Raw genomic sequence first — 23,783 nt, forward strand, 5'->3', positions numbered from 1 at the left:
CATTGCCATAGCTGAAGATAAGGTTGTGGTTAATCCACTTGTAACTGAGAAGCATTGTTTGGATCAGAAAGTCGAGCCTATTGAAAATGAAATCCCTGATTTATACCCAGATTGTGCACTTACTAGAGCTATGACAAAGAAAGCTCTTGAGAATAAAGTTGATCAGAAAATGTGTTATTTTAGCTGACACATTTATTTAGTCAGCGTTTCGATAAGGTCATTTTTTCTTTGCTCATATTATATTTTAATGCATAGATAACGATAACAGCGATCGTCTTGTTACACACATTCTCTATTCTAATCAGGGTGAGAAAAGTCACTCACTAATAGATGAAAAGGAAAAAAGATCCTGAGATCTCGTGTTTGTTTCAGAGAGCTATTAGTGTCACTGAAGCCAATGAGATAGCAGTTACTTTGTGAAAATGGGGTCCTTGTGAGAACATAGTGACCAACTGAGGTACCCGCTGGTGACGAGTGGTCAGTGATCTATCAAATTGTTGTTCCGATGTCATATCGACAGTAAATGCAAAGTTTAGCCCATGAAATTTATTGGTTATTCAGTTAGGAATCAATAAGACTTATCACAAGATCTTGAATCACTTTTACTGCACGAAATAAGATACCCAAGGCTCATCTAAAACCTATTCCTGCATTTGAAGAACCAGTTAGCAGATTAATGGTATACTATGCCAGTCTATTATCTAAGACTAAGTCAGGCAACTAATATTTGTTGACCATAATGTGTGCATCCATACGATTTTCAGAGGCTATTCCTTTGACACATATCTATATTAAAATCACAATAAACGCTTTAAAAAGGCTGTTTTTACACTGTTGGATCTTCCCAAATGTGTTCAGTCAGAAGAAGGGTTAACTTTTATGTCTGGAATTTTCAACAAGTTATGCATGAATTGAGTATACAATAGTTTAAATCTTCTCTTACCCTGAAAGTCAATTGTCTTTAGAAATATTTCAGCAAACGTTGAGAAATATGATTTGTTCATATTGTTTTCACATAGAAAAAGATTTGAATGAGGGTGTTCATTTTGTTGTTTTCTGTTAGAGAATCAGTTCAAGATTCCTTAGAATTTAGTCGTTGAACTAGGTTTTGGATATACTGACCGAGGACCATTGAAGTTGTTGAAAAAGAAACTTCTTTCAAATAAAAATTCTAAGAATAATATTATTGACTATATCTTTCATTTTGAATATAAGTTGTCAAAGGCTTATAAAGTAGCAAGAACAAATCTTCACTCTACTTAATTAAAGATGAAATTAAGGTATGACGGAAATACATAGGAAAGGTGTTTCAGCCTGGAGACAGAGTTCTATCTCTTTTATCCATACCTCAAAATCATCTTCAAGCTAAAGAAAATAGATAGCTTAAATCATATCATCAACACACCTAAGAGGCGGAAACAGAAACTGCAATGTCATGTAAATATGCTAAAGGAGTATTTTCGTAGAGATAGCCCAGGTAATTATCAATCAATTTACGTGCACATGTCCCACACAGTGAGGACATAAATGTTAGAATGCAATCTGCTATAAAATTGCTCATCTTCTTAAAATGTATTTTTTCTGACTGCAAAACGATGTTTATTGTTTTACTCAGAATGTTTTTATTCATGGTGGATACACTTGTTCTCGCTCCAGTGAATGAAATTCACAACATGATGGATTCTGCTCTACCCTATCGAATTGAACGAAGGAATAAATTTACTGCTGGTGTATATTGATGTGGTCTAATACAACATTATAGAAAACACAGCCAATATGTTGCTTTCAATGTAAATTCTGCGATAACTGTTTACGATAAAGGTGTAAACATGTACAACCTTCATCGAAAATGTTTACTTCCTTATTATCATCACGTTAATATATTGTAATTTAATGTTATTGTCAATATTAATATAAAGGGAGATACTGGACAAAATATTCCAGAAGTGAAAGAAAACGTCACTGTGAAACTACAATTTATGAAAACGATTCTCTTGTCATGTGTACCTAGCAGTTGCTCGACAACGAGAAAATGTTCAGTAAATATTTTAAAATCGGCTTTCGTTCTGTAAAACTCCATATTGAAACAAATGATGAGTCGCGTAATATATATTTTAATAGATACAACATTGTGCAAGTATATGTTTTTGTTTCCAAAACGTAGTCCTATAGGAGGCCTCGTGAAAGCAGCAAAATATATTACTACAAACTGGAAAAGACCTGGACATCCCTATAAAGTCGCTTCACACTTCTGTCTGCCACAGCAAGGACAAGACAGAAAGAGACCTTGAAAGCTTTTCAGAACTCATAGACAATTTTAGAAATCGAATAAGACAAAACGAACAACTGGCATAGAACTAGATGTGTTAGATTGCCAACTGATAAAAGGACACACTGATGCATATAGATTCTTGCAATTACTCTGAGTCAGAATCCTATCTGTTTACCATGTCACCTACAAAGATGACAATGCAAACAAAAAATAGTACAATTTCATCCTGTGTCGTGCTTGGCCATCTTAGTACAAATCGAATTTGAAATCAAATGACAAACCGGAGATTACATTGATCTGAATAATAGTTACATGTGACTGAAAGTCAGAGTTCTCAAGATGCATAACATCAATCATATGCCAAAGAAACTCCCGTCAACAACTCCATACGTTCATAGCATCGTTACGACTTCATCAGCCGAATTTGTCGGACGTTTTACTTCACCGTTGCGTACCGAATCGGATGAACGTTTACCTTCACGGCCGCGTACCGAATTGAATGGACATTTTCCTTCATGGCCGAGTACCGAATTGGATGAGCGCTTTCCTTCACGGCCACGAACCGAACTGGATGGGCGCTTTCCTTCACGGCTGCGTACTGAATTGGATTGACCTTTTCTTTCACGACTGCGCTTTAAGCATAAAAGGCTCATTGTCTCCATGAAGACGTCATGGAGTAGAGAGAGAGATTGGGAGAACGACGTGCGGCATCATGCCATAACCTGGCGAAATATTAAGGAAGAGGCATTGAGGAGATCTATTGGTTCTTCTCAGGGACAACTAGATCTTAAAAAAGATAGATACAACTCATAACTGTTTCCAGTATATATGTGCGTTTTAATATTTGTGCGGATCAGTGTCTATCATTTCAGCTAAAACTCAAAATCTATTCCCACTCTTTCATTTGTCAGTATATTTGTGTGGGCATTGTGTTTCTATAAAATCCCTCCTACCCTTCATTGTATGTCATATTATGTTTGAATTGGTACAATGTGTATATAAACACTCCTACCCTTTTTTGATAGTATGTGTGAAAACATGTACATAGGTATAGCGTGTCTGGAAAGATTCCTACCCTTTTCGTTGCATAATAGTGGTGTGTGTTCGACTGTATATCGAAACTGGGTTCTGGATAGTATGGTATGGGTTTGTTTGTAATTATGAAGTGTATTGGCATAGTATGTTTCACGCTATAAATGTTGGCCCGATAAATGTGTTAACACTGAAACGGACAATAACACTCTCCATATTAACATTACATTTCTCGTATGGCCCCATAGTACCATTCCAATGTTAATTTATGTACATTTCAACATGAGATTTCCCGTTATGACCCGATAAATCTCGTATGGTCCCATAGTAGCATTCTACTGTTAATTTATCTACATTTCAACGTTGGATTTTCCGTTATGACCCAATAAATCTCGCATGACCCCATAGTACCAGCCCAATGAACCCACAATACCAGCAAAATGTAAAACCTGTTGATATATTTACAGAGAATTTCCGCTGTGAGCACATACAGCTGCCAGCTGTTTTCCAGATATGACCCAATATGACCCTAAGTGCCATATGTTACTACTCATACTCAAATAGCAAAATTTCTGAGTGACACGTCAGAAATAATAGTGGTATGTTTCATGTTTATCTCTATTAACGTAACGTTTTCAGAAAGGTTGAGAAGTTGCAAGGTGCATTTATAAAATACAACAGTTGTCACAACTATACGGCCCCCGGTGGGGGGTGGGGTGCGGATTGGTGGGGAGAGACTTTGGTATTAATGAATGTGGAAGAGATACCATATTATTAATCAAAAGGACTATTTAGATTGTTCTCTTAAAGTTTGAGCAATACAATCAACAATAACACGTATTCGGTCCTTTCTGTTGCCTGTCTACACTTATTATTTGCGTCAGAAAGAGGGATAAGTCAAAAAATGGCTTATAAAATATATCTAAAAGGCGAAAAAGAAAAGTTGTCAGCTAATTATGTTATTTCAATTTACAATTGAAGTTCAGGAAAAGAAAAAGACCAAACGGAGACAGCAGTCTTTTGAGAGGTGCATATCTGAATTTAGCTATATTCTCTCCAATCCAAATTACATCCATGAATCTTACGCCAAATTAAAAGGAATTAAACGTTCTTTTAACGATAGCTAAGATATACAAGGTATTTTATTATATAGCCAGGATTACCAGTGAAACAAACAAAATATGGGAAATTATTTTACTGAATAATGCAAATGTGCAAAAAATTTAAAAACCTATAAAACAGATTCATGTCGGCACAGTAATTTACGATAAAAAGGTAATATTTTTTTCTTCGTTGGAAGTTAATTCGCAGAAAAGAAACTGCAGTCTATTAGGACCATCTCAGCAATCTGTGCTATTAGACTGACGGTAGAATAGACGGATAAGTTGCGAATGAAAAAAATAAAATAAATTCGCAACTTCTTGGTCAGCTCTTACTTTTCTTAAATGCCAGAGGTTATCTGAATGAAATGTTTCAGCATATTTTCTAGTTATGATCCGTAGGATTGACGTCAAAGTTGCGAATGTGCGTAAGGTACTTGCGACATCCGGGTCATCTAATCTTTATCCCATAGGTTCCGCGCATTAGCACACGAGCGCACTGACTGCATCCTAAGTTATTTTTCTAATCGCAAATTGAACCAAAAACATAACGATAAGAAAAAGATAAAATCCAGACAATGCATAACGGATATGATGTACTTCATTGTGATGTTATCGATATATTGTGCCATCTGCAGGGTACTAATATGTAACGTCGTGACATCACGGCAAGGAAAAAATTCTTGACCGTTTTCTCTTCTACCTATTAGGTAAAATTTGATGATATAATCATCAGATGTACGGTTTTATCCTCGTTGTATTGTACTAACAAATTTACAGCTTTGTAGCAGTTGTCATCTTCCTGAAGGAGGTAACCCACTGTTATAAGTATGAGGGAGGTCACCAACGGTGATGAGTATGAGGGAGGTAACTCACGGTGATGAGTATGAGGGAGGTAACTCACAGTGATGAGTATGAAGGAGGTAACCCAAATTGATGAGTATAAAGGAAATAACCCACGGTGATGAGCATGTAGGAGGTAACCCACGGTGATAAGTGTGAGGAAGGTAACCCGAAGTGATGAGTATGAGGGAGCTAACCCACTGTAATGAGTAAGAGGGAGGTAACCCTCGGTGATGAGAATGAAGGCGGTAACCCACGATGATGAGTATGAGGGACGTAACCCACGGTGATGCGTATGAGGGAGGTAACCCACAGTGATGAGTATGAGGGAGGTAACATACGGTGATGAGTATGACAGGCTCATTTATGGATGCAAAGTAGACAAAACAAATTGCCTTATAGTCAGTCTGCTGTTTGCATTGGGTTCTAATTGGAAAATCAAATCGAGGTTAAGGATTTAGAAGTTTAAATTATACCCAATATCAGATAAATATTTTTACATGCAGTAGACAGTGACATAACAGGTGCGACAGGTGTTAATTAACATATTTTAAGATGAGTTTATGAGATTAATAGAAGAGTTGTATGCAATTAGCCTATATTCATTGCAATGGTAAACGCAGTGACCATCTTGTATCAAGTAGGCATCCACGGACGATAATGGTAACTAGCACATCGCCATAACTTGCAGAGAGACAGTGAAGTGGCACGGGGTACTTTTGTACATTGACCCGTGTCAGATTTCTTAACTTAAGGCTACGTTGTGACGTTTTCATCTGTTATTGTTTAACAATTAAAGATATTGATATATTTGTGAATTAGGTGCTTCGAACTTATCTTGTTCTTGAGATTGATGCGATTCATGTACACACCCAATAGTTACTTGGCTATATCTAGACAGTGAAATATCAATTGTCGGCTCGGAAGAAAAGCTAGCCACCCATATCAGTAGACATGTTGGTTCGACATAAGCAGAACAGACCATAAATTGCCTAAATAGCAATTACATCAAGCCGTTTAATACAAAATTTTTCGCTGAGTTATCGCCTGGGAATAGGGCTTGTATTTGCACTGTGAGCTTCACTTGGTGTACAAACTTACCTTCAGACGTGAAAAATGCATGTATACATTTGGGTTTGAGGTGCACTAACTTCCTTTTGCTATAAACTGCCACTAATTTGTCGGGCCAAGGGAATAATATTTTTATTTTTGGATTTATTATAGCTATCCACGAATATTAACCGTCCCTACGTCACTAGTGTATTTTATTTTTATGACTTTTTATATTAGGCTGTAGGATGCGGCATTCACTTTGTATATTAAAACTGCCCCTTGCACTCTAAGTATTTGACTTTCTTAACATTGGACCAGAAGTACGATAATGTTTAAAATCACAGCCATAATAAAAAATACCAAATGGTAATTTGCTAAGCTTCTTTATTTATTAATAAACTTCGTTTTCAAAGTCATTACCAACCTAGCTCCCACGCACAAATTTAGACGCATTTTGCTTGTACAGATTTAATGACATAAGTTCCCTATTGAGAAATAATTTGAGACCAGACCACTGCTTATTTATCGTGATTGCTTTCAATTTCATCATGTGGAAATGTTTACGTCTCGTTGTCCAATCGTATCCTCTGGTGTTTCAACATAAGGCTTCAAAATTATCTTTTTAATTCGGAAAGGTACAAAGTATTTTAGCCACAGACGGAAAGCCTGCTGTCAACTTGTTTCTTTTCTGTATTCTGCTTTCTTATTATAACATATACAGTTCTAACCTGTTTGATAATATAACAATATACACACAAACATCGCATCTCTCGATCTTCACCTCTCTTTTCTATACATACATACATACATACATACATACATACATACATACATATAATGTGTTCTTAATTTTTATCCATGATTGTAAGTTGTACCTAATGTAAACAACGAGTTGATAATGCTAACAACTGTCCATAACTGTAAGTTGTAAACAACTTGTTTACGTAGCAAGAGTTCAAAGAATCTCTTGGTTACCGTTAGATTAGGTTTCTTCATTGGAATTCTTCACATTGTATCATATTATAGGTAAGGTGAAAATGTGTTTAACTGCGATTAAAAAACTAATAATTTATACCTGTTTTATATCAGTCGGTGGAGCTCTTTTTTGAACATAATTTATAGTTGTGAATAATTCGATAGGAGTTATTTATTTCAATTATTCATTACTAAGTGTTCAGGTATAATTCAAGAGGAATTATTTATTTCAATTATTCATTACTAAGTGTTCGGTTATAATTCGAAAGGAATTATTTATTTCCTTTATTCATTACTAAGTGTTCGGGTATAATTCGAGTGGAGTTTTTTCTTCAATTATTCATTACTGAGCGTTCATGTATAATTCGAGAGGAATTATTTCTTTTAATTATTCATTACTAAGTTACTAATTGTTCATTGACTATTAAACTAACACACTATTTTGTAAGATTTTGTCAACTTCTTCAAAAGACATTCTTGAATACATCATTTGGAATATCGGAAATTCCAAGAATATTGGAATCCCTTCGGAACATGCTATATTTTGGGGCTTGAGGTACGACATTGTGAAACGCGGAATGTCGCAAAGCAGTTGGTATATGGCAATCCACGAAACATTTGCTTTAGTTCATTTAGAAACAAACTTAATCAACCAAACTGTAAAGCGTCTAATACATGAGTGTACATGAGTTGTTTACAAAATAGTTCCTAATATAATATTGGGTACACGTGACGTGCACGTGAGTGCAATATGAAGGTGTGCAGTATCGTAAAATATTGCACGATTCTGACTGTAAAGTTAACGGAGACAAAAATGAGCATATAATAAAATTTTTTATCGATTTAGCGAACTTACAGTAATAATTTAAGTATATATTTTTAAAAAAATCGAAGATTCAGTCTCGTTCTAACCTTCAGACGAGATTTTTAAAATTGATCTGCATATATTTTAACAAACAAATTCTAACCAATATGTTTTCTTCTATTTTTTATAGTTGAACAGTCCCAAGAATTTAAAATGTAAGCAAACAGACGCATCTCTTCATTAGCCCCCGTTGTAACAAGATGTAATTCTTCTAAATTTGCGTCACAGTGTTGAAAAAAAATCTCAACATTGCAACAAGATGTAATTCATATAAATTTGCGTCACAATCAGCTGCTTCTCGTTGTGATACGTCTACTTTTATGTTGCAAATGTTTGTCAGTTTCGTCCTCAGATTTACTAAAATTCGATTCAAAATTAATTTTAGCAGACAAATTGAAAGTCCTTCCAAATAAAGTTGCTCTTTTTAAAAAATATTCCACGGACCTTATTTTCACACTCTGAAGCTGATACGGAGTTCGGGTAAGTTTGGTAATTTAGATGACTTAACATTGTGGAATGTCTCTTGGGTATTAAACATGGAGTTAATTTTACTCCTAACCTGGTGGGCGGGGGGAGGCATTTCAAACCATGTTTTGAATCTTGGCATGACTCCATGAATATTTCTTACTTTGTCCTGAGTTTTTCTTTTAAACTTTCGATACGAGATTTCCGCAGCGGATTACTCTCTCTCTCTCTCTCTCTCTCTCTCTCATGTCACTTCGCATACCAGCTTCATCTGAGAACTTACTGTAAAACATTCCGTCCACAATACTGTTGTCCACCTCAGCTAACTATAGTTTCTCGCGGTAGATACCTTGAAATGTCCGTAAACTGCCCGTCGCTACTTAGTGTACTCTCCCATTATTCCTACCTACAAAGAGGCCATTTTTACCCCCATGACTGCACTTCTTAAAATTACAAATGTGGAATCTTGAATAATCTAAAATGTATAGCAATAAACCATTCCCGATACTTTATAGTGGACATTCAATGAATATTTCAGGTTGTAAAAGTGGGTGGGTGTGCGATACGAAAAGTTTAGGTGTGCGATACAGAATCACTGAATGAACATCTGTATTGGACGCCAGATCAACTAGATAAGATTAAATGGGTATGTCGTAAATACAGATATCACACAAAAGATATCGATGCATATTTTTTATATTGTTTTTAAATATTGCTATTTAACAGGATATGTAACTTATGCAGCCAGTGTTTAATGCTTGGTTCCGCAAGGGGGCGCCACGTCATCGGGCCAATCACATGTCTGTAGAAGATCGTTGAAAACAGTTCCTAGAAAGCAAACAATAACGGATTATTTATTTTGAAATCCGTTTTTTCTTGAGTACAAAATTCAAATTGAAAATGCTATATAAAAGATGGGTAAAATAAAAGTGTGTATAAAATTGATTGAATAGAATAATTCAAATAAAGGTACACTAAACAAAAAATATAAATATATAAATAAACGAATAAATAAATGTAAGTCAAAAACTTAAACCCTATACGCATTTAGGAGTTTCTTTTTCTCCTATCTAATCTTTTCTCCCCGACCTCGCCGTTTTGATAAAAAATGTTTAAACTTTTTTGAAGTCCTACATCTCGGTTCTAATCAGGTCAAAAGACTTTTAGTTTAAATAGTGATAGAGGAGTTGAAAGCTATAAAGTGTAAAAACTCATTATACATGCATAAACGTACACACGGATGGGACGGTCAAAATATACATGTATGAACGTACACAAGGACAGGACGGTCAAAACTGACATTTTTGAACTTACATATGGACAGGACGGTCAGAATATACCCGTGTGAACGTGCACATGGACAGGACGGTCAAAATATACACGTATGACCGTACACATGGACAGGACGGTCAAAATATATACGTATGAACGTACACATGGACAGAACGGTCAGAATATACACGTATGAACGTACAAATGGACAGGACTGTCAGAATATACACGTATGAACGTACACATGGACAGGACGGTCAAAATATACACGTATGAACGTGCACATGGACAGAACGGTCAGAATATACACGTATGAACATACACATGCACAGAACGGTCAGAATATACACGTATGAACGTGCACATGGACAGAACGGTCAGAATATACACGTATGAACGTACACATGGACAGGACGGTCAAAATATACACGTATGAACGTGCACATGGACAGAACGGTCAGAATATACACGTATGAACATACACATGGACAGGACGGTCAGAATATACACGTATGAACGTGCACATGGACAGAACGGTCAGAATATACACGTATGAACGTACACATGGACAGAACGGTCAGAATATACACGTATGAACATACACATAGACAGAACGGTCAGAATATACACGTATAAATGTACACATGGACAGGACGGTAAAAGTTTTACATCTATGCACGTACATATGGACAGGACGGTCAGAATAAACACGTATGCCCGTGCACATGGACAGAACGGCCAAAATGTACATGTATGCATGTACTCATGGACAGGACGGTCAGAATATACACGTATGAACGTACAAATGGACAGGACGGTCAAAATGTGTATGTATGCACTTGCACACGGACAGGACGGTCAGAATATACATGTATGAACGTACACATGGACAGGACCGCCCCGGTGGCCTAGTGGTTAAAGTGTCCGCCTCGGATGCGGGAGGTCGTGGGTTAGAACCCCGGCCGAGTCATACCAAAAACTGACAAAAATGGTGCTAACAGCTGCCTCGCTTGGCGCTCAGCATTAAGAGGTTAGTGTTAGGACTGGTCGGCCTGGTTGCAGGATAATGTGACTGCATGGGACATCATGCTACATGTCTGCGGCATGATGCCCCAGTGCTAGACATCACTATAAACTGTCACACTGCTGACATCGTAGCGATATTACTGAAAAATTGTTAAAGATACGTTAAAAATCTGAATCACACACACACACACACACACACACACATGGACAGGACGGTCAAAATAGATACGTATGAACGTACACATGGACAGAACGGTCAGAATATACACGTATGAACTTACACATGGACAGGAGGGTCAAAATATACATGTATGAACGTACACGTGGACAGGACTAGAAAGTTGCTTCAAAAAAAACCATGCACCCATTAATGAATCCATGAGCTCCAAATAAGTACTCATGATTTCACTTTCCATCAACACATGTTTTAAAGTTAGGTCTAGACTTGAGACATTTAAGCTGTGAAGTTATAGTTAAACTCATATTTCAATCGTATAGATTACTAGATTTAATTTAAAGTTCTGACTTTTGATGTCTGTTGGAAAAATTCGTGCATACAACCTCCAAAATTAGTCCAAAGCCTCCAGTTTTTTGTTAAGGTAGTGCAACTTGGAGTTACTCAGTTACTGGTCATTGATCCTGTGTTTTAAGCTAGACTGTCAGTTATAAAAACAGTTCGTGATCAAAATCAGAATCTAGTCAACTTTCTATCTGATTAGTTGATAATTTTATGTTCACTGTCCTATCAAAAGTCAAATAAATAAATAAATAAATAAATAACTAAAAAATAAATAAATAATGTCTCTACGTCTTTTCTTCATTTCTTATAGGTTCCAGTTTTGATCGAATACATGTATTTATATCAGTACACAATGGAGGCAGCATTGCCTGGTTTTTAGTGATGCGGAAGATGTTCGCGAGTTCGAATGTCAACTGACCATAACTTTATGACCTTGAAAAGGGCACTTACTCATGATTATCGTATTAATTATTTTAAATTATGCTTGCTCTCATACTTGAACAAAAAAAAAAGGAAAAGTAAAAGTTGCGGCTCACAAGAAAATCCAACCCACCCCATTAAAATAATAGTCGGTCCCTAGTATTTGCTGCGGAATCAGTAAACATTTAAAAAGCTGCACGCGCACACTCGTACACTTCACGCGTACGTACCTGGCGTGCAAAGGTTGACACCAAGTAGCCTGCCGCCCATGCATGTATAGTATGACGTACAGTTCACTGGAGAATGTACTATGGCGTATAGTCCGTCACTCAAGGTGGTGCAGTGGTTTGCCTCGTTACAAGGGGGCGGGACATTCGCTGGGCTGGTGATTGATGGAAAACATATCCATTATAACTCGGAGCACAATATTTTTTTGGCAAAAAAAGGACTCTACGTAGTTTCACACAAGTTTAACATGTTTCGGAAAGATGTATTTTTTGTATGTTAGAATTGGATCACTATCCCACCACAACTCCTGAACAAAATTTATCGATGCCACTCTGATATAATAAATACTTCAAAATAAATAATAACTCAATCGTTATGTGAAAAGTCTGTATTTTTAATGACATCAGAAAGGATTATGGTGTGTTTCTTGCATACCAATTCACACAAATATTATTTTATTTTACTTTTGGTACAATTCTGTAGAATTCTTGACGAAATACCAAGAACTTGGAAAAAAAAATAGATATACTATCGAATTCGAATCCTCACTACGTGAAAATCTTCTCAAGAAACACGATATAACTGCAATTTTTTTTTTTTTATTTACATTATATTTGAAGGAGAAAACTACTTCCAGTTTAAATGGAAACCAAAAGGAACTCTATTTTAAGTCAGAATTGCTCACAAAAAGACTGGAATCCATATTTTTCCTACCATTTTCTACTACTGAGCATGCGGGTCTTCAGAGTTTTCAATACAAAGTTCTCCGCAGAATTCTCTATACTAATAGTAGATTGTTTAAAATGTAAATCTCTGAATCATCCTTATGTACTTTTGGCATATATTCGGCCACCATACCCTGCCGAACTGACCGCTTGATGTATTTATTTATTTATTTATTTATTTATTAATTTTGGATAATGATTTCATTTATAGGATGGATTAAAGTGATGATTTCATTGATAGGATGGATTAAAGTGATGATTTCATTGATAGGATGGATTAAAGTGATGATTTCATTGATAGGATGGATTAATGTGATGCTTTCATTTATAAGATGAATCAAAGTGATGATTTCATTTATGGGATGGATCAATGTGATGATATCATATATAGGGTGGATTAAAGTGATGATTTATATATATATATATATATATATATATATATATATATATATATATATATATATATATATATATATATATATGGATCAAAGTGATGATTTCATTGATAGGTTGGATCACTGTGACGATTTCATTTATATGATGGATTAAAGTGATAATTTCATTGATAGGATGGATTAAAGTGATGATTTCATTTATAGGGTGGATCAAAGTGATGTTTTCATTTAAATGATGGATTAAAGTGATGAGTTCATAATTATGATGGATCAAATAGGTGTATTCATTTATAGGATGGATTAAAGCGGTGGTTTCATTTATAGGATGGATCAAAGTGATGATTTCATTTATAGGATGAATCAAAGTGATGATTTAATTTATAGGATGAATCAAAGTGATGATTTCATTTATAGGATGGATTAAAATGAGGATGGATCAAAGTGATGATTTCATTTATATGATGGATCAAAATGATGATTTCATTTATAGGATGGATTAAAGTGATGATTTCATTTATAGGATGGATTAAAGCGGTGATTTCATAAATAGGATGGATTAAAGCGGTGATTTCATATATAGGACGGAACAAAGTGATTATTTCATTGATAGGATGGATCAAAGTGACAGAGGCGTAGCGGGGGGGGGGGGGGCGGCAGGGGAGTACATATGTCCCCGGGCGCCAAGGTACAGGGGCGCCAAAATGAGGCTTACAGCGTTATATTATAATAAGTAAACAAGGGTAATATTCAAAAATGTGATTAAACGGGGAGGGAGCTGGGGCGCCAATTTTATAGTTCGTCCCCGGGCGCAAAATAGCATAGCTACGCCTCTGCAAAGTGATGCTTTCATTTATCGGTTGTATCAAAGTGATGATTTCATTTACATGTTGAATCAAAGTGATGATTTCATTTATAGGTTGGATCAAAGTGATGATTTCATTTATAGGTTGAATCAGAGTGATAATTTCATTTATAGGATGGATTAAAGCGGTGATTTCATTTATAGGATGGATTAAAGAGATGTTTTCATTTATAGGATAGAATAAACTAAGCAGGCTACAGCAATTTAGATTGGAACATAACATGTGGAGAGAATATCATAGCCATGCATTTTACGATCTTCCTGAATAGTGCATTAAACTAAATCTGTACATAATGCACCACTACCACTACCATTACAAATGGTACTCAATTCAAGGTACTTGTTCTAAAACCAAGTTTAAAACTTGAACCTGCATAAAGAGGTCATCTATATATATATATATATATATATATATATATATATATATATATATATATATATATATATATACATGTACGTTGAATATATAGAGTGTTTTAGTTTCGTTTGAAATATCGTTAAATTTACTGTAAAATTTAAATTTGGGACTTAATATTTAATTCAATTTTTCAATTTTTAGACTGAAGTGGTTTCTACTGACTTAGTTATAATCTACTGAATAGAAAGAAGGAACAATTAGTGACCAGAAATTTGATTCGGTATCAAGGGTATATTGGTCTGCAGAAGTTTCGGTCTTGAGAGGTTTTATTGTATATATATGAAATAATGTATCTCGTAAATATTTTCATTTTTTTTACATGCTGCAGAGGTAATACGGAACGTACGTGGTCTTTTTCTGACATTGTGAATCAGGAGAAAAAAAAAATGAACATTGTCAGTTATATGTCAATATTTATATGTGCGCCTCTTTCTATAAATTGCATCATGCATGTGCTTGCGTGTGTATCTCTTTTTATTTTACTTACTTGTCACATTTGTGGGTATTCTTGTTATACACCAAGCCCACTCCACACTCGTTAATCGAAAGGTGACCATTGGTACAGGTGGCATAATTCTTACACTCGATTTCATAGTTGCCGTTTGCGAGCGTGGTGCAGTCCAATGCCAGACTTGCAATATTTGAACATTATATAGCTTTCCTGTCTGAAATGCATATAGTAATAAATCTTGATCCAATCGTAACTACTCCATCATTCCCGTTTTCGAGAAAATAATGTAGAATTTGTTGGCCAGAAAACCACTGGAGCATGACATTAAACAAATACAACCTATATAATGTGTTGTTTTCCTGGAAGCTGGTTTAAGTAAACGCATTATTCGAATTGCTCAGGGCGAATATTGAAATGGCCGCCTCCCTGACTCCAGTTTAAAAACAAAAATTGTTTATTGATGCATTAGAAATGTATATTCAATCACCGAAATGTCAGAGACATTCCGATTAAGCCAGGTCAATTAAAACTGACACAATCATGTGTCGTTTCTCTCAATACGTGAAAACTACAAGAATGTTCCTACTATAGACCAACGAATAAAACTTGTGATCTGTGGCTATTGCGACAGGCATTTGCAAACGATGCACTGAAAGAAAGAGCTGTTTTCCCAGTGTGTAATTAAATCATCTAAAAGATCACCAAAAGTTATGGATCTATCTGTACCTATCCTGGAAACGAATAGGCTTAATTGCAGACCTTTACATAAAGGTCATGTAACATAAGTGGCTAAAGTTAGTATTGTAACGAGGAAAACCCATGAACATTAATTTTCCTTTCGTTAATATAATTTTCCTTTCGTTAAAGTGTATGTTCTGATTTTGAATGCTTGGCGGACTTTGAATTGCCATCTAGCATCTTAGTTGTTTGGGTCACGTGATTCCGCCTGGTTATATATATATATATATATATATATATATATATATATATATATATATATATATATATATATATATGTGTGTGTATGGGCCAACTGTGGCTGCTATGGTGGTGTGTTAGGATGTGGTATAGTGCGATGATGTCCCTGCAAGTGAAGCAGTACAACCAGCCCGCCAGAGTAAGCACATTTGGTCGTATTTCGCTGGATAGGAGAGAGCCAGGCCAGGGAATCGGAAAAGAGTAGGGACATGGTCTTTCGTTGACCAAATGACAGGTGATATAAGGTTCGATCAAGGAACGCTGAAGTCTTTTGACAATACATGTTTTGACTGAGGATAACTCTTCTTTCATCATTTCGCACTGTCGCTCTCTCTCTCTCTCTCGATCTCGATCTCGATCGGATAACAACGTGACTCTGTGACTTGAAGAAGACAGTCGGCGATTCTGCGACACAATCGGCGACTCTGCGACACAACCGGCGACCAGAGAAAGACTCAGTCGGCGACTCTGCGACACAGTTTGTGACCCAGTCTGCAACTCTGCGACCAAGTCAGTGACACAGTCGGCGACTCGGCGACCCAGACGACGATCCAGCTGACAACACACTCGGCGACCACAGGACACCCAGTCGACGACTCAGCGACCCAGGAACTCAGTCGGCGACCCAGTCGGCAACAAGAAGCCGGGAATAAGACGATATCCCGCTGAGGTTGAAATCTGTCGCAGTCTGGCGCGCCAGTCCTCAGACAGATTCAGCGGGGTATCACTCCAAATACAAAGATCTATCCTAAACAACTTGAGATAAGGAGACTCGGGGTAGTGTAGCCGAGGGAGTTTCCACTACAGTATGTACTTCTGAGAGAGGGGCCGGTATGGTGAGGCTTTTCACACTCGAGCAAATGTTAATATACATCTATGCTACTTTCATGTTCTGTGATTGAAATTTCTTTACTTGTAGTTATTATCGAAACTATGCATTATCTAAAGCTGACAGCTGATAAAATGGCTGGACCTAAGTGTTCGAAAAATGACCTTAAGCTGGTCCAAAACACACTAACTTTTGTAATTTGTAAAATAGGGAAAATGAATTTCGACAGATTAGATATTACAAGCTTCTGGATTGCGATGAATGAATAACAAAACGTAGAAAAAGTAACTATTTTTTTGGCTGTTTTTAGCAAATTAAAATTTGATTTCCGGAAAGTGACATTGTCAGGGGCTAGCACTCTAAGAGATGCACATTTGAATCGAGGCCAAGCTGTATAGGCCTACTCACCAACCCAAGTGGCAACCATCAATACACCAAAGTAAAAAGGAACAGTTATTTTAAGAATACCTGAGACATTCAGATTCTTCTTTAAATAACCATGATAATCATTGAGATAAATCTGGAAAATTCCTTTCCTTTAAAAATCAAACACAAAGTGCGAAATTGTGGAATTCAACATAATGAACAGAAAATGGAAAGGGGAGGTAGCTCCTAATAGTGCCTTCCAACGAGCAAGTGGATTCGATCATTATTAAACTGTCTATGAATACATTGTTGTCACAATTCTGTCAGATGGGACATAATGTATGGACACAATTCTGTCCAACGGGACATACTGTACGGACATAATTCTGTCGGACGGGTATACTGTACGGACACAATTCTGACGGATTGGACATACTGTACGGACACAATTCTGTATGATGGGACATAATGTAATGATACCACTGTTTTTGTCAACTTGACATACTATATGGAGGAAAAATTGCAGGTTGTAATTCAGCCTGGAAATGTTTTATTTATAACTGTGTGATTTTCTTCCCAAAAAAGTGAAGACTAAAATGATAAACCAAAAGCAGTTTTCTATTAAATACACATTCATTAGGTTGCGCTGTGATTCATAGGTCAATATGATAAATACACATTCATTAGGTTGCACTGTGATGTATAGGTCCATATTACAAATACACATTCATTAGGTTGCACTGTGATGTATAGGTCAATATGATAAATACACAGTCATTAGGTTGCACTGTGATGTATAGGTCAATATGATAAATACACATTCATTAGGTTGCACTGTGATGTATAGGTCAATATGATAAATAAGCATTCATTAGGTTGCACTGTGATGTATAGGTCAATATTATAAATACACATTCATTAGGTTGCACTGTGATGTATAGGTCAATATGATAAATACACATTCATTAGGTTGCACTGTGATGTATAGGTCCATATTACAAATACACATTCATTAGGTTGCACTGTGATGTATAGGTCAATATGATAAATACACAGTCATTAGGTTGCACTGTGATGTATAGGTCAATATGATAAATACACATTCATTAGGTTGCACTGTGATGTATAGGTCAATATGATAAATAAGCATTCATTAGGTTGCACTGTGATGTATAGGTCAATATTATAAATACACATTCATTAGGTTGCACTGTGATGTATAGGTCAATATGATAAATACACATTCATTAGGTTGCACTGTGATGTATAGGTCAATATGATAAATACACATTCATTAGGTTGCACTGTGATGTATAGGTCAATATGATAAATACACATTCATTAGGTTGCACTGTGATGTATTGGTCAATATGATAAATATACATTCATTAAGTTGGACTGTGATGCATAGGTCAATATTATAAATACACATTCATTAGGTTGCACTGTGATGTATAGGTCAATATTATAAATACACATTCATTAGGTTGCACTGTGATGTATAGGTCAATATGATAAATATACATTCATTAGGTTGTACTGTGATGTATAGGTCAGTATGATAAATACACATTCATTAGGTTGCACTGTGATGTATAGGTCAATATTATAAATACACATTAATTGGGTTGGACTGTGATGTACAGGTCAATATTATAAATACACATTCATTAGGTTGCACTGTGATGTATAGGTCAATATGATAAATACACATTCATTAGGTTGCACTGTGATGTATAGGTCAATATGATAAATATACATTCATTAGGTTGCACTGTGATGTATTAGTCAATATGATAAATATACATTCATTAGGTTGCACTGTGATGTATAGGTCAATATGATAAATACACATTCATTAGGTTGCACTGTGATGCATAGGTCAATATGATAAATACACATTCGTTAAGTTGGACTGTGATGCATAGGTCCATATTATAAATACACATTCATTGGGTTGTACTATTAGGTATAGGTCCTTATTAAAAATACACATTCATTAGGTTACACTGTGATGTACAGGTCAATATTATAAATACACATTCATTAGGTTGCACTGTGATGTATAGGTCCATATTATAAATATACATTCATTAGGTTGCACTGTGATGTATAGGTCAATATTATAAATACACATTCATTAGGTTGCACTGTGATGTATATAGGTCAATATTAAAATTACACATTCATTAGGTTGTACTATTATGTACAGGTCCTTATTAAAAATACACGTTCATTAGGTTACACTGTGATGTATAGGCCCTAATTATAAATACACACTCATTAGGTCGTACATATCATGTATAAACCGGACTTCATGTGGTCATAGATCCAGGGACGGTTCATGTTAATTGTTGGCAGAGGGGGTTTCCAACATTTAAAAAGAGCCCTGAATTTCCTCGAAATGGCACCAAAGCGAAAGTCTATGTATCTGTTTACTCACATTGTGTACGATACCCATTACATGTTATGAAGAATAAAACCATGGTCAAATTTCAAGCGAATGTACGTTGGTATGTGCGTTTTTTAGCCGGGGATGTAGATTCCGTAAATTCCGGAACCCCCCCCCCCCCCACAGACCCCCCGCCCCTCCGCTCATGCTGCTCTGGCAATGGCCATCCCAAATCTTTTTTATGGGCAAAATAAAAGCAATAAATTGGAAGATTTACAGCTTATCGTTTCCACTGGGGATTCCGCAAGCATTTATATTGGGGATTCCGCAAAACTCTCTATTGTGGATGCAGCAAACATTTCTTTTGGGTATTTAGCAAAGACTATATCTTCATAAGAATTTACCTTTGCATACAAGTAAATCAGAGACGGGGAACCCAGTGTATGATATTATAGATCAAAGATGTGCGGTTACTCATTTTATTTCATGTATCTAATCTTCGTCAAATGATGAATCTCCCGTACTAACTTGCAACGGTCTACACATCATAAGTACTTATTATCGATGAAATAATATTCTACAGGTTCCTGTGATTTACATATTTGTCTTCTGTAAATAAACGTCATCGAATCTTGCGTAGATACGATTTTTCTTACACCTACTCATCTACTTTTGTTTCCTCTGCAATTTTTGTATGAAACTATAAACCCGACTATTATCTGAGATTTTCATGAGTATCTTACTTTTTATTTGTATTCAATGATTGAGGAAACCCAGAGCTGCAATACCTTTTAGGGATCAAAATTTGGATTCAACAGAGAATCGGGATCCTGACTGACTATATATAGTGTTACTTGTATTCATTCATACTGGTTTTTCGAAATCAGGATTAGAGTCGTCATCTTTGATTCACTTTGAATCACGAAGCATGTATGATTCACTTGATTCGGTATCATGTTTTTCATCGGCGATAATCAAACCGTGAATCAGAATGAGGATTTCGATGTTTTAAAAATGCAGCCCGACCGTCAGTCCAAGCGTTTACAGTAAGCAAGATCGATCCTGTTTAGCTCTAGCAAACAGCCTGACGTAAATGGTTTACTTCGTATGACTGTATTCTTGACGCAGCTATAGCGCCACCTAACGATCAGGATGAAATTTAAATTGTCTGAGCAGTTTAAATTGGATCCAGTCAAATCACTCAGAATGCTTCATGAATTACTCGTGTTCATATAATTCACTTTCCAGGTACCTAGGGTAATGAATGTAATGAGGTGTAATTGCTTAACTCTAGATATCCGAAGACACAGGTAGCTGAAAAATTAAAAAGGCAAAAGCAAAACGAAGAAATGTTGGTCAAATGCATATGGTCAAACAGAACAAAATATGTGAATAGACACGTGATAAGAAAGAACGAGGACCTTTTTTGGTACATTACTTTGGCGGAGATAACATGTGATTAAGAAAAAACAAAAATGTACTCTCCGCATAATTTCTGTTATAACGAAGTGCTTTATTATTATTATTATTATTATTATTATCATCAACGAACTTACCATATAATGGCAATACAAAGAGAACTGCAATTGACAGCATGGTGATTCGTCTTGTTCTGTTAGATGAAGATTAAAGCAGATGTTATAGTTTACATATTGCGTCATACTTACCATCTAGACCCACATTAACGATACCTATTTTATGTTGATGCTCACGTAGACATTACGACAGGTCACACGATGAATCCGGAAAAACACAGCTGGAAAGAAATATGCAAAGTTTTAAAACTAAAAAACTGAGAAATAATATTTTTCTGAATTCCATCATATCACAAAATTCGGATCTGTATTTTGAGCAGGTAAGATTGTTATTATAGCATATATGGTACCTGTTACCCAATTCCATGAATATTATTAACTGGTGGCGTGTGTGCTTATAAACGGTGTATCTTTGTTTCCATACTTGATAAGAAGATAGCACGATCTGCTGTTTTTGTTCTGGGATTACCTTTAAGTTAACTCAATAACCTTATCTCAAAGTAAAATTATTTAAATTGAAATATACCTTTCTAAAATATAACACCTCTATTCCTCATGTCACATTTATGGCATCAAACTGCAGTAAAATCGTTGGCAGCCAGGGCTCCGCCCGGGCACAGCGCTCCCCCATACCCTCTAGCTGGTGGGAGGAGGCACTAGCAACCTCCAAAGAACAATCCCTCTTCTTCGGCCCTTCGGGCCTCGTATTATTCGCCACAGCCGCCATTTACCCTTAGTACACGACCGCTTCGTGTTTTCAAGAATTACCCTTTGAACCTGCATACTTCAGTCAAAGAAAAATATCGACAAATTGAAATACATTTCGTAGAACACGAGTGTAGTCGTTAAGGTTAGTAACCGAAATATCTTTTGCAGAACATGAGTGTAGTCGTCAAGGCTAAAAACCGAATATATTTTGTTCAACACGAGTGTAGTCGTCAAGGCTAAGAACCGAGTATATTTTAGAACACGAGTGTAGTCGTCAAGGCTATGAACCGAATATCTTTTGTAGAACATGAGTGTAGTCGTCAAGGCTAAGAACCAAATATTTTTTTGTAGAACACGAGTGTAGTCGTCAAGGCTAAAAACCGAGTATCTTTTGTAGAACACGGGTGTAGTCGTCAAGGCTATGAACGAACATCTTTTGCAGAACACGGTTGTAGTCGTCAAGGCTAAGAACCGAATTTCTTTTGTCGAACACGAGTGTAGTCGTGAAAGCTAAGAAACAAACATCTTTTGAAGAACACGTGTGTAGTCATCAAGGCTAAGAACCGAATATATTTTGTAGAACACGAGTACAATGGTCAAGGTTAGTAAACAAAAATATTTTGTATAATATCATTCTAGTGGTCAAGGTTAGTAGCTAGCCTAGCTAATCCTAGTGGCATGCATGTCTGATAGTGGAGCAGGAGTGCCGGATTCGATCCCCAAAGGAACCTATGGTTCATCATCACTTGACAGGTTCGTCGTGGCTTTCGCTTCGCAACTCCAGATTCAGACAAGTGCTTACAATTTTGAAACCTTTGGAACAAACAGTCCAAACTTGTGGTCAAAGTCAAGGACTTCTACCAAATTAAAAGTCTTATTCATGCAAGATAATTATTTCGATGTAAAAAACTTTGACCTTGATTTCTTTGTTTGGATGGATGGAGGGATAGATGTCCACTCAGTCATGTAGCTTGTATTCATGTCTAGCCATTTACCCACAAGCAAAAAGACACAAGGGCAAAATGACATCTTGTACAATATACGGGGCACAACTCTTCCAAAACTTATAACTGTGCACAATTATGCAAAGGTTGTCATTCCTAAAATGGAGACGGGAACAAAAATAACGTACCATCTATAAACAATGGTAGTTGAAATGTTCTAAATATTTTGTCGTAACTATTTTGTTTCTTTGAACCGTCAATGGATTTAATTCCAACGGGGTAGACATAATGCAATGATCTACAGCTTCACGGGCAAAAAGTCGTACACATGCAGACATACGCGAGTACCATAATGTAGGTAAAGGACACTGACCTGCCAATGTCAGAAAAGGATAACAAATCTGTTCCTGTGCAACCCACCATACTGTAAAATTCGGGCGCGCTTATGGTACTCTCCGACTGATATCAAACCCGATTTGGATACAGCTTTTGGATATCATGCAGTTTTGAGGTAGTTTAGTGTCAACAGTCGTTTTGGGTATGTTGTTTAACTCCGGCTAACTACCCCATGTATGTGAAGTCGTCACAGCCTGTTAACCAGGGTAAAAGATACAGCGATGTGGAAAAAGGATCTGGAGAGGCAAGAGTCCCTAAAGCACTTTTTACTCTACTGACCCACTGTGCGACGAAGTTTAAGAAGACGACCAATTATGATATGACACTTACGTTAACCTCCTTGTGTTAACCCCTACTGCCTTTTTCAAGGCCAGCCAGATCTCATGAAAAGAAAGATGGTGATCTTATTTACCTTAATAATTGTGTGCTATATATATATATATATATATATATATATATATATATATATATATATATATATATATATATGTTGTTAACAACTAAAACTTTAAATCCCCTTCTACCATCTCTCTTGTGATAGTATTTATTTGTATGTAAATGTATATGATCAGTTAACTTCGTCTTCAGCTGTAGTCTTCTCAGATTGAAGATTTAAGCAATTTACACAAACTTGAAATTATGGTATTTTTTATTTGGATGCGTTAGACACAACCTGGGAGTAAACGTCCACACATCACGATATTATGATTAGT

General features: G+C 36.1%; 1 protein-coding gene across 1 annotated transcript in view; it reads right to left on the reverse strand.

The window, feature by feature from the left end:
* LOC149777216 (uncharacterized) overlaps nucleotides 1–21,136 on the reverse strand; it is a 37,824-nt gene extending 16,688 nt beyond the window's left edge. Inside the window, exon 1 of the mRNA XM_089942827.1 lies at nucleotides 21,044–21,136. Coding sequence (XP_089798953.1) covers nucleotides 21,044–21,083 — 40 coding nt within the window. The 5' untranslated portion in view covers nucleotides 21,084–21,136. The remainder of the gene's footprint in view (nucleotides 1–21,043) is intronic.
* Between the last annotated feature and the right edge of the window lie 2,647 nt (nucleotides 21,137–23,783).

The sequence above is a fragment of the Sinohyriopsis cumingii genome, chromosome 18 (assembly GCF_028554795.1).
Source record: "Sinohyriopsis cumingii isolate HCF-2022 chromosome 18, ASM2855479v2, whole genome shotgun sequence".
Lineage (NCBI taxonomy): Eukaryota > Metazoa > Mollusca > Bivalvia > Unionida > Unionidae > Sinohyriopsis > Sinohyriopsis cumingii.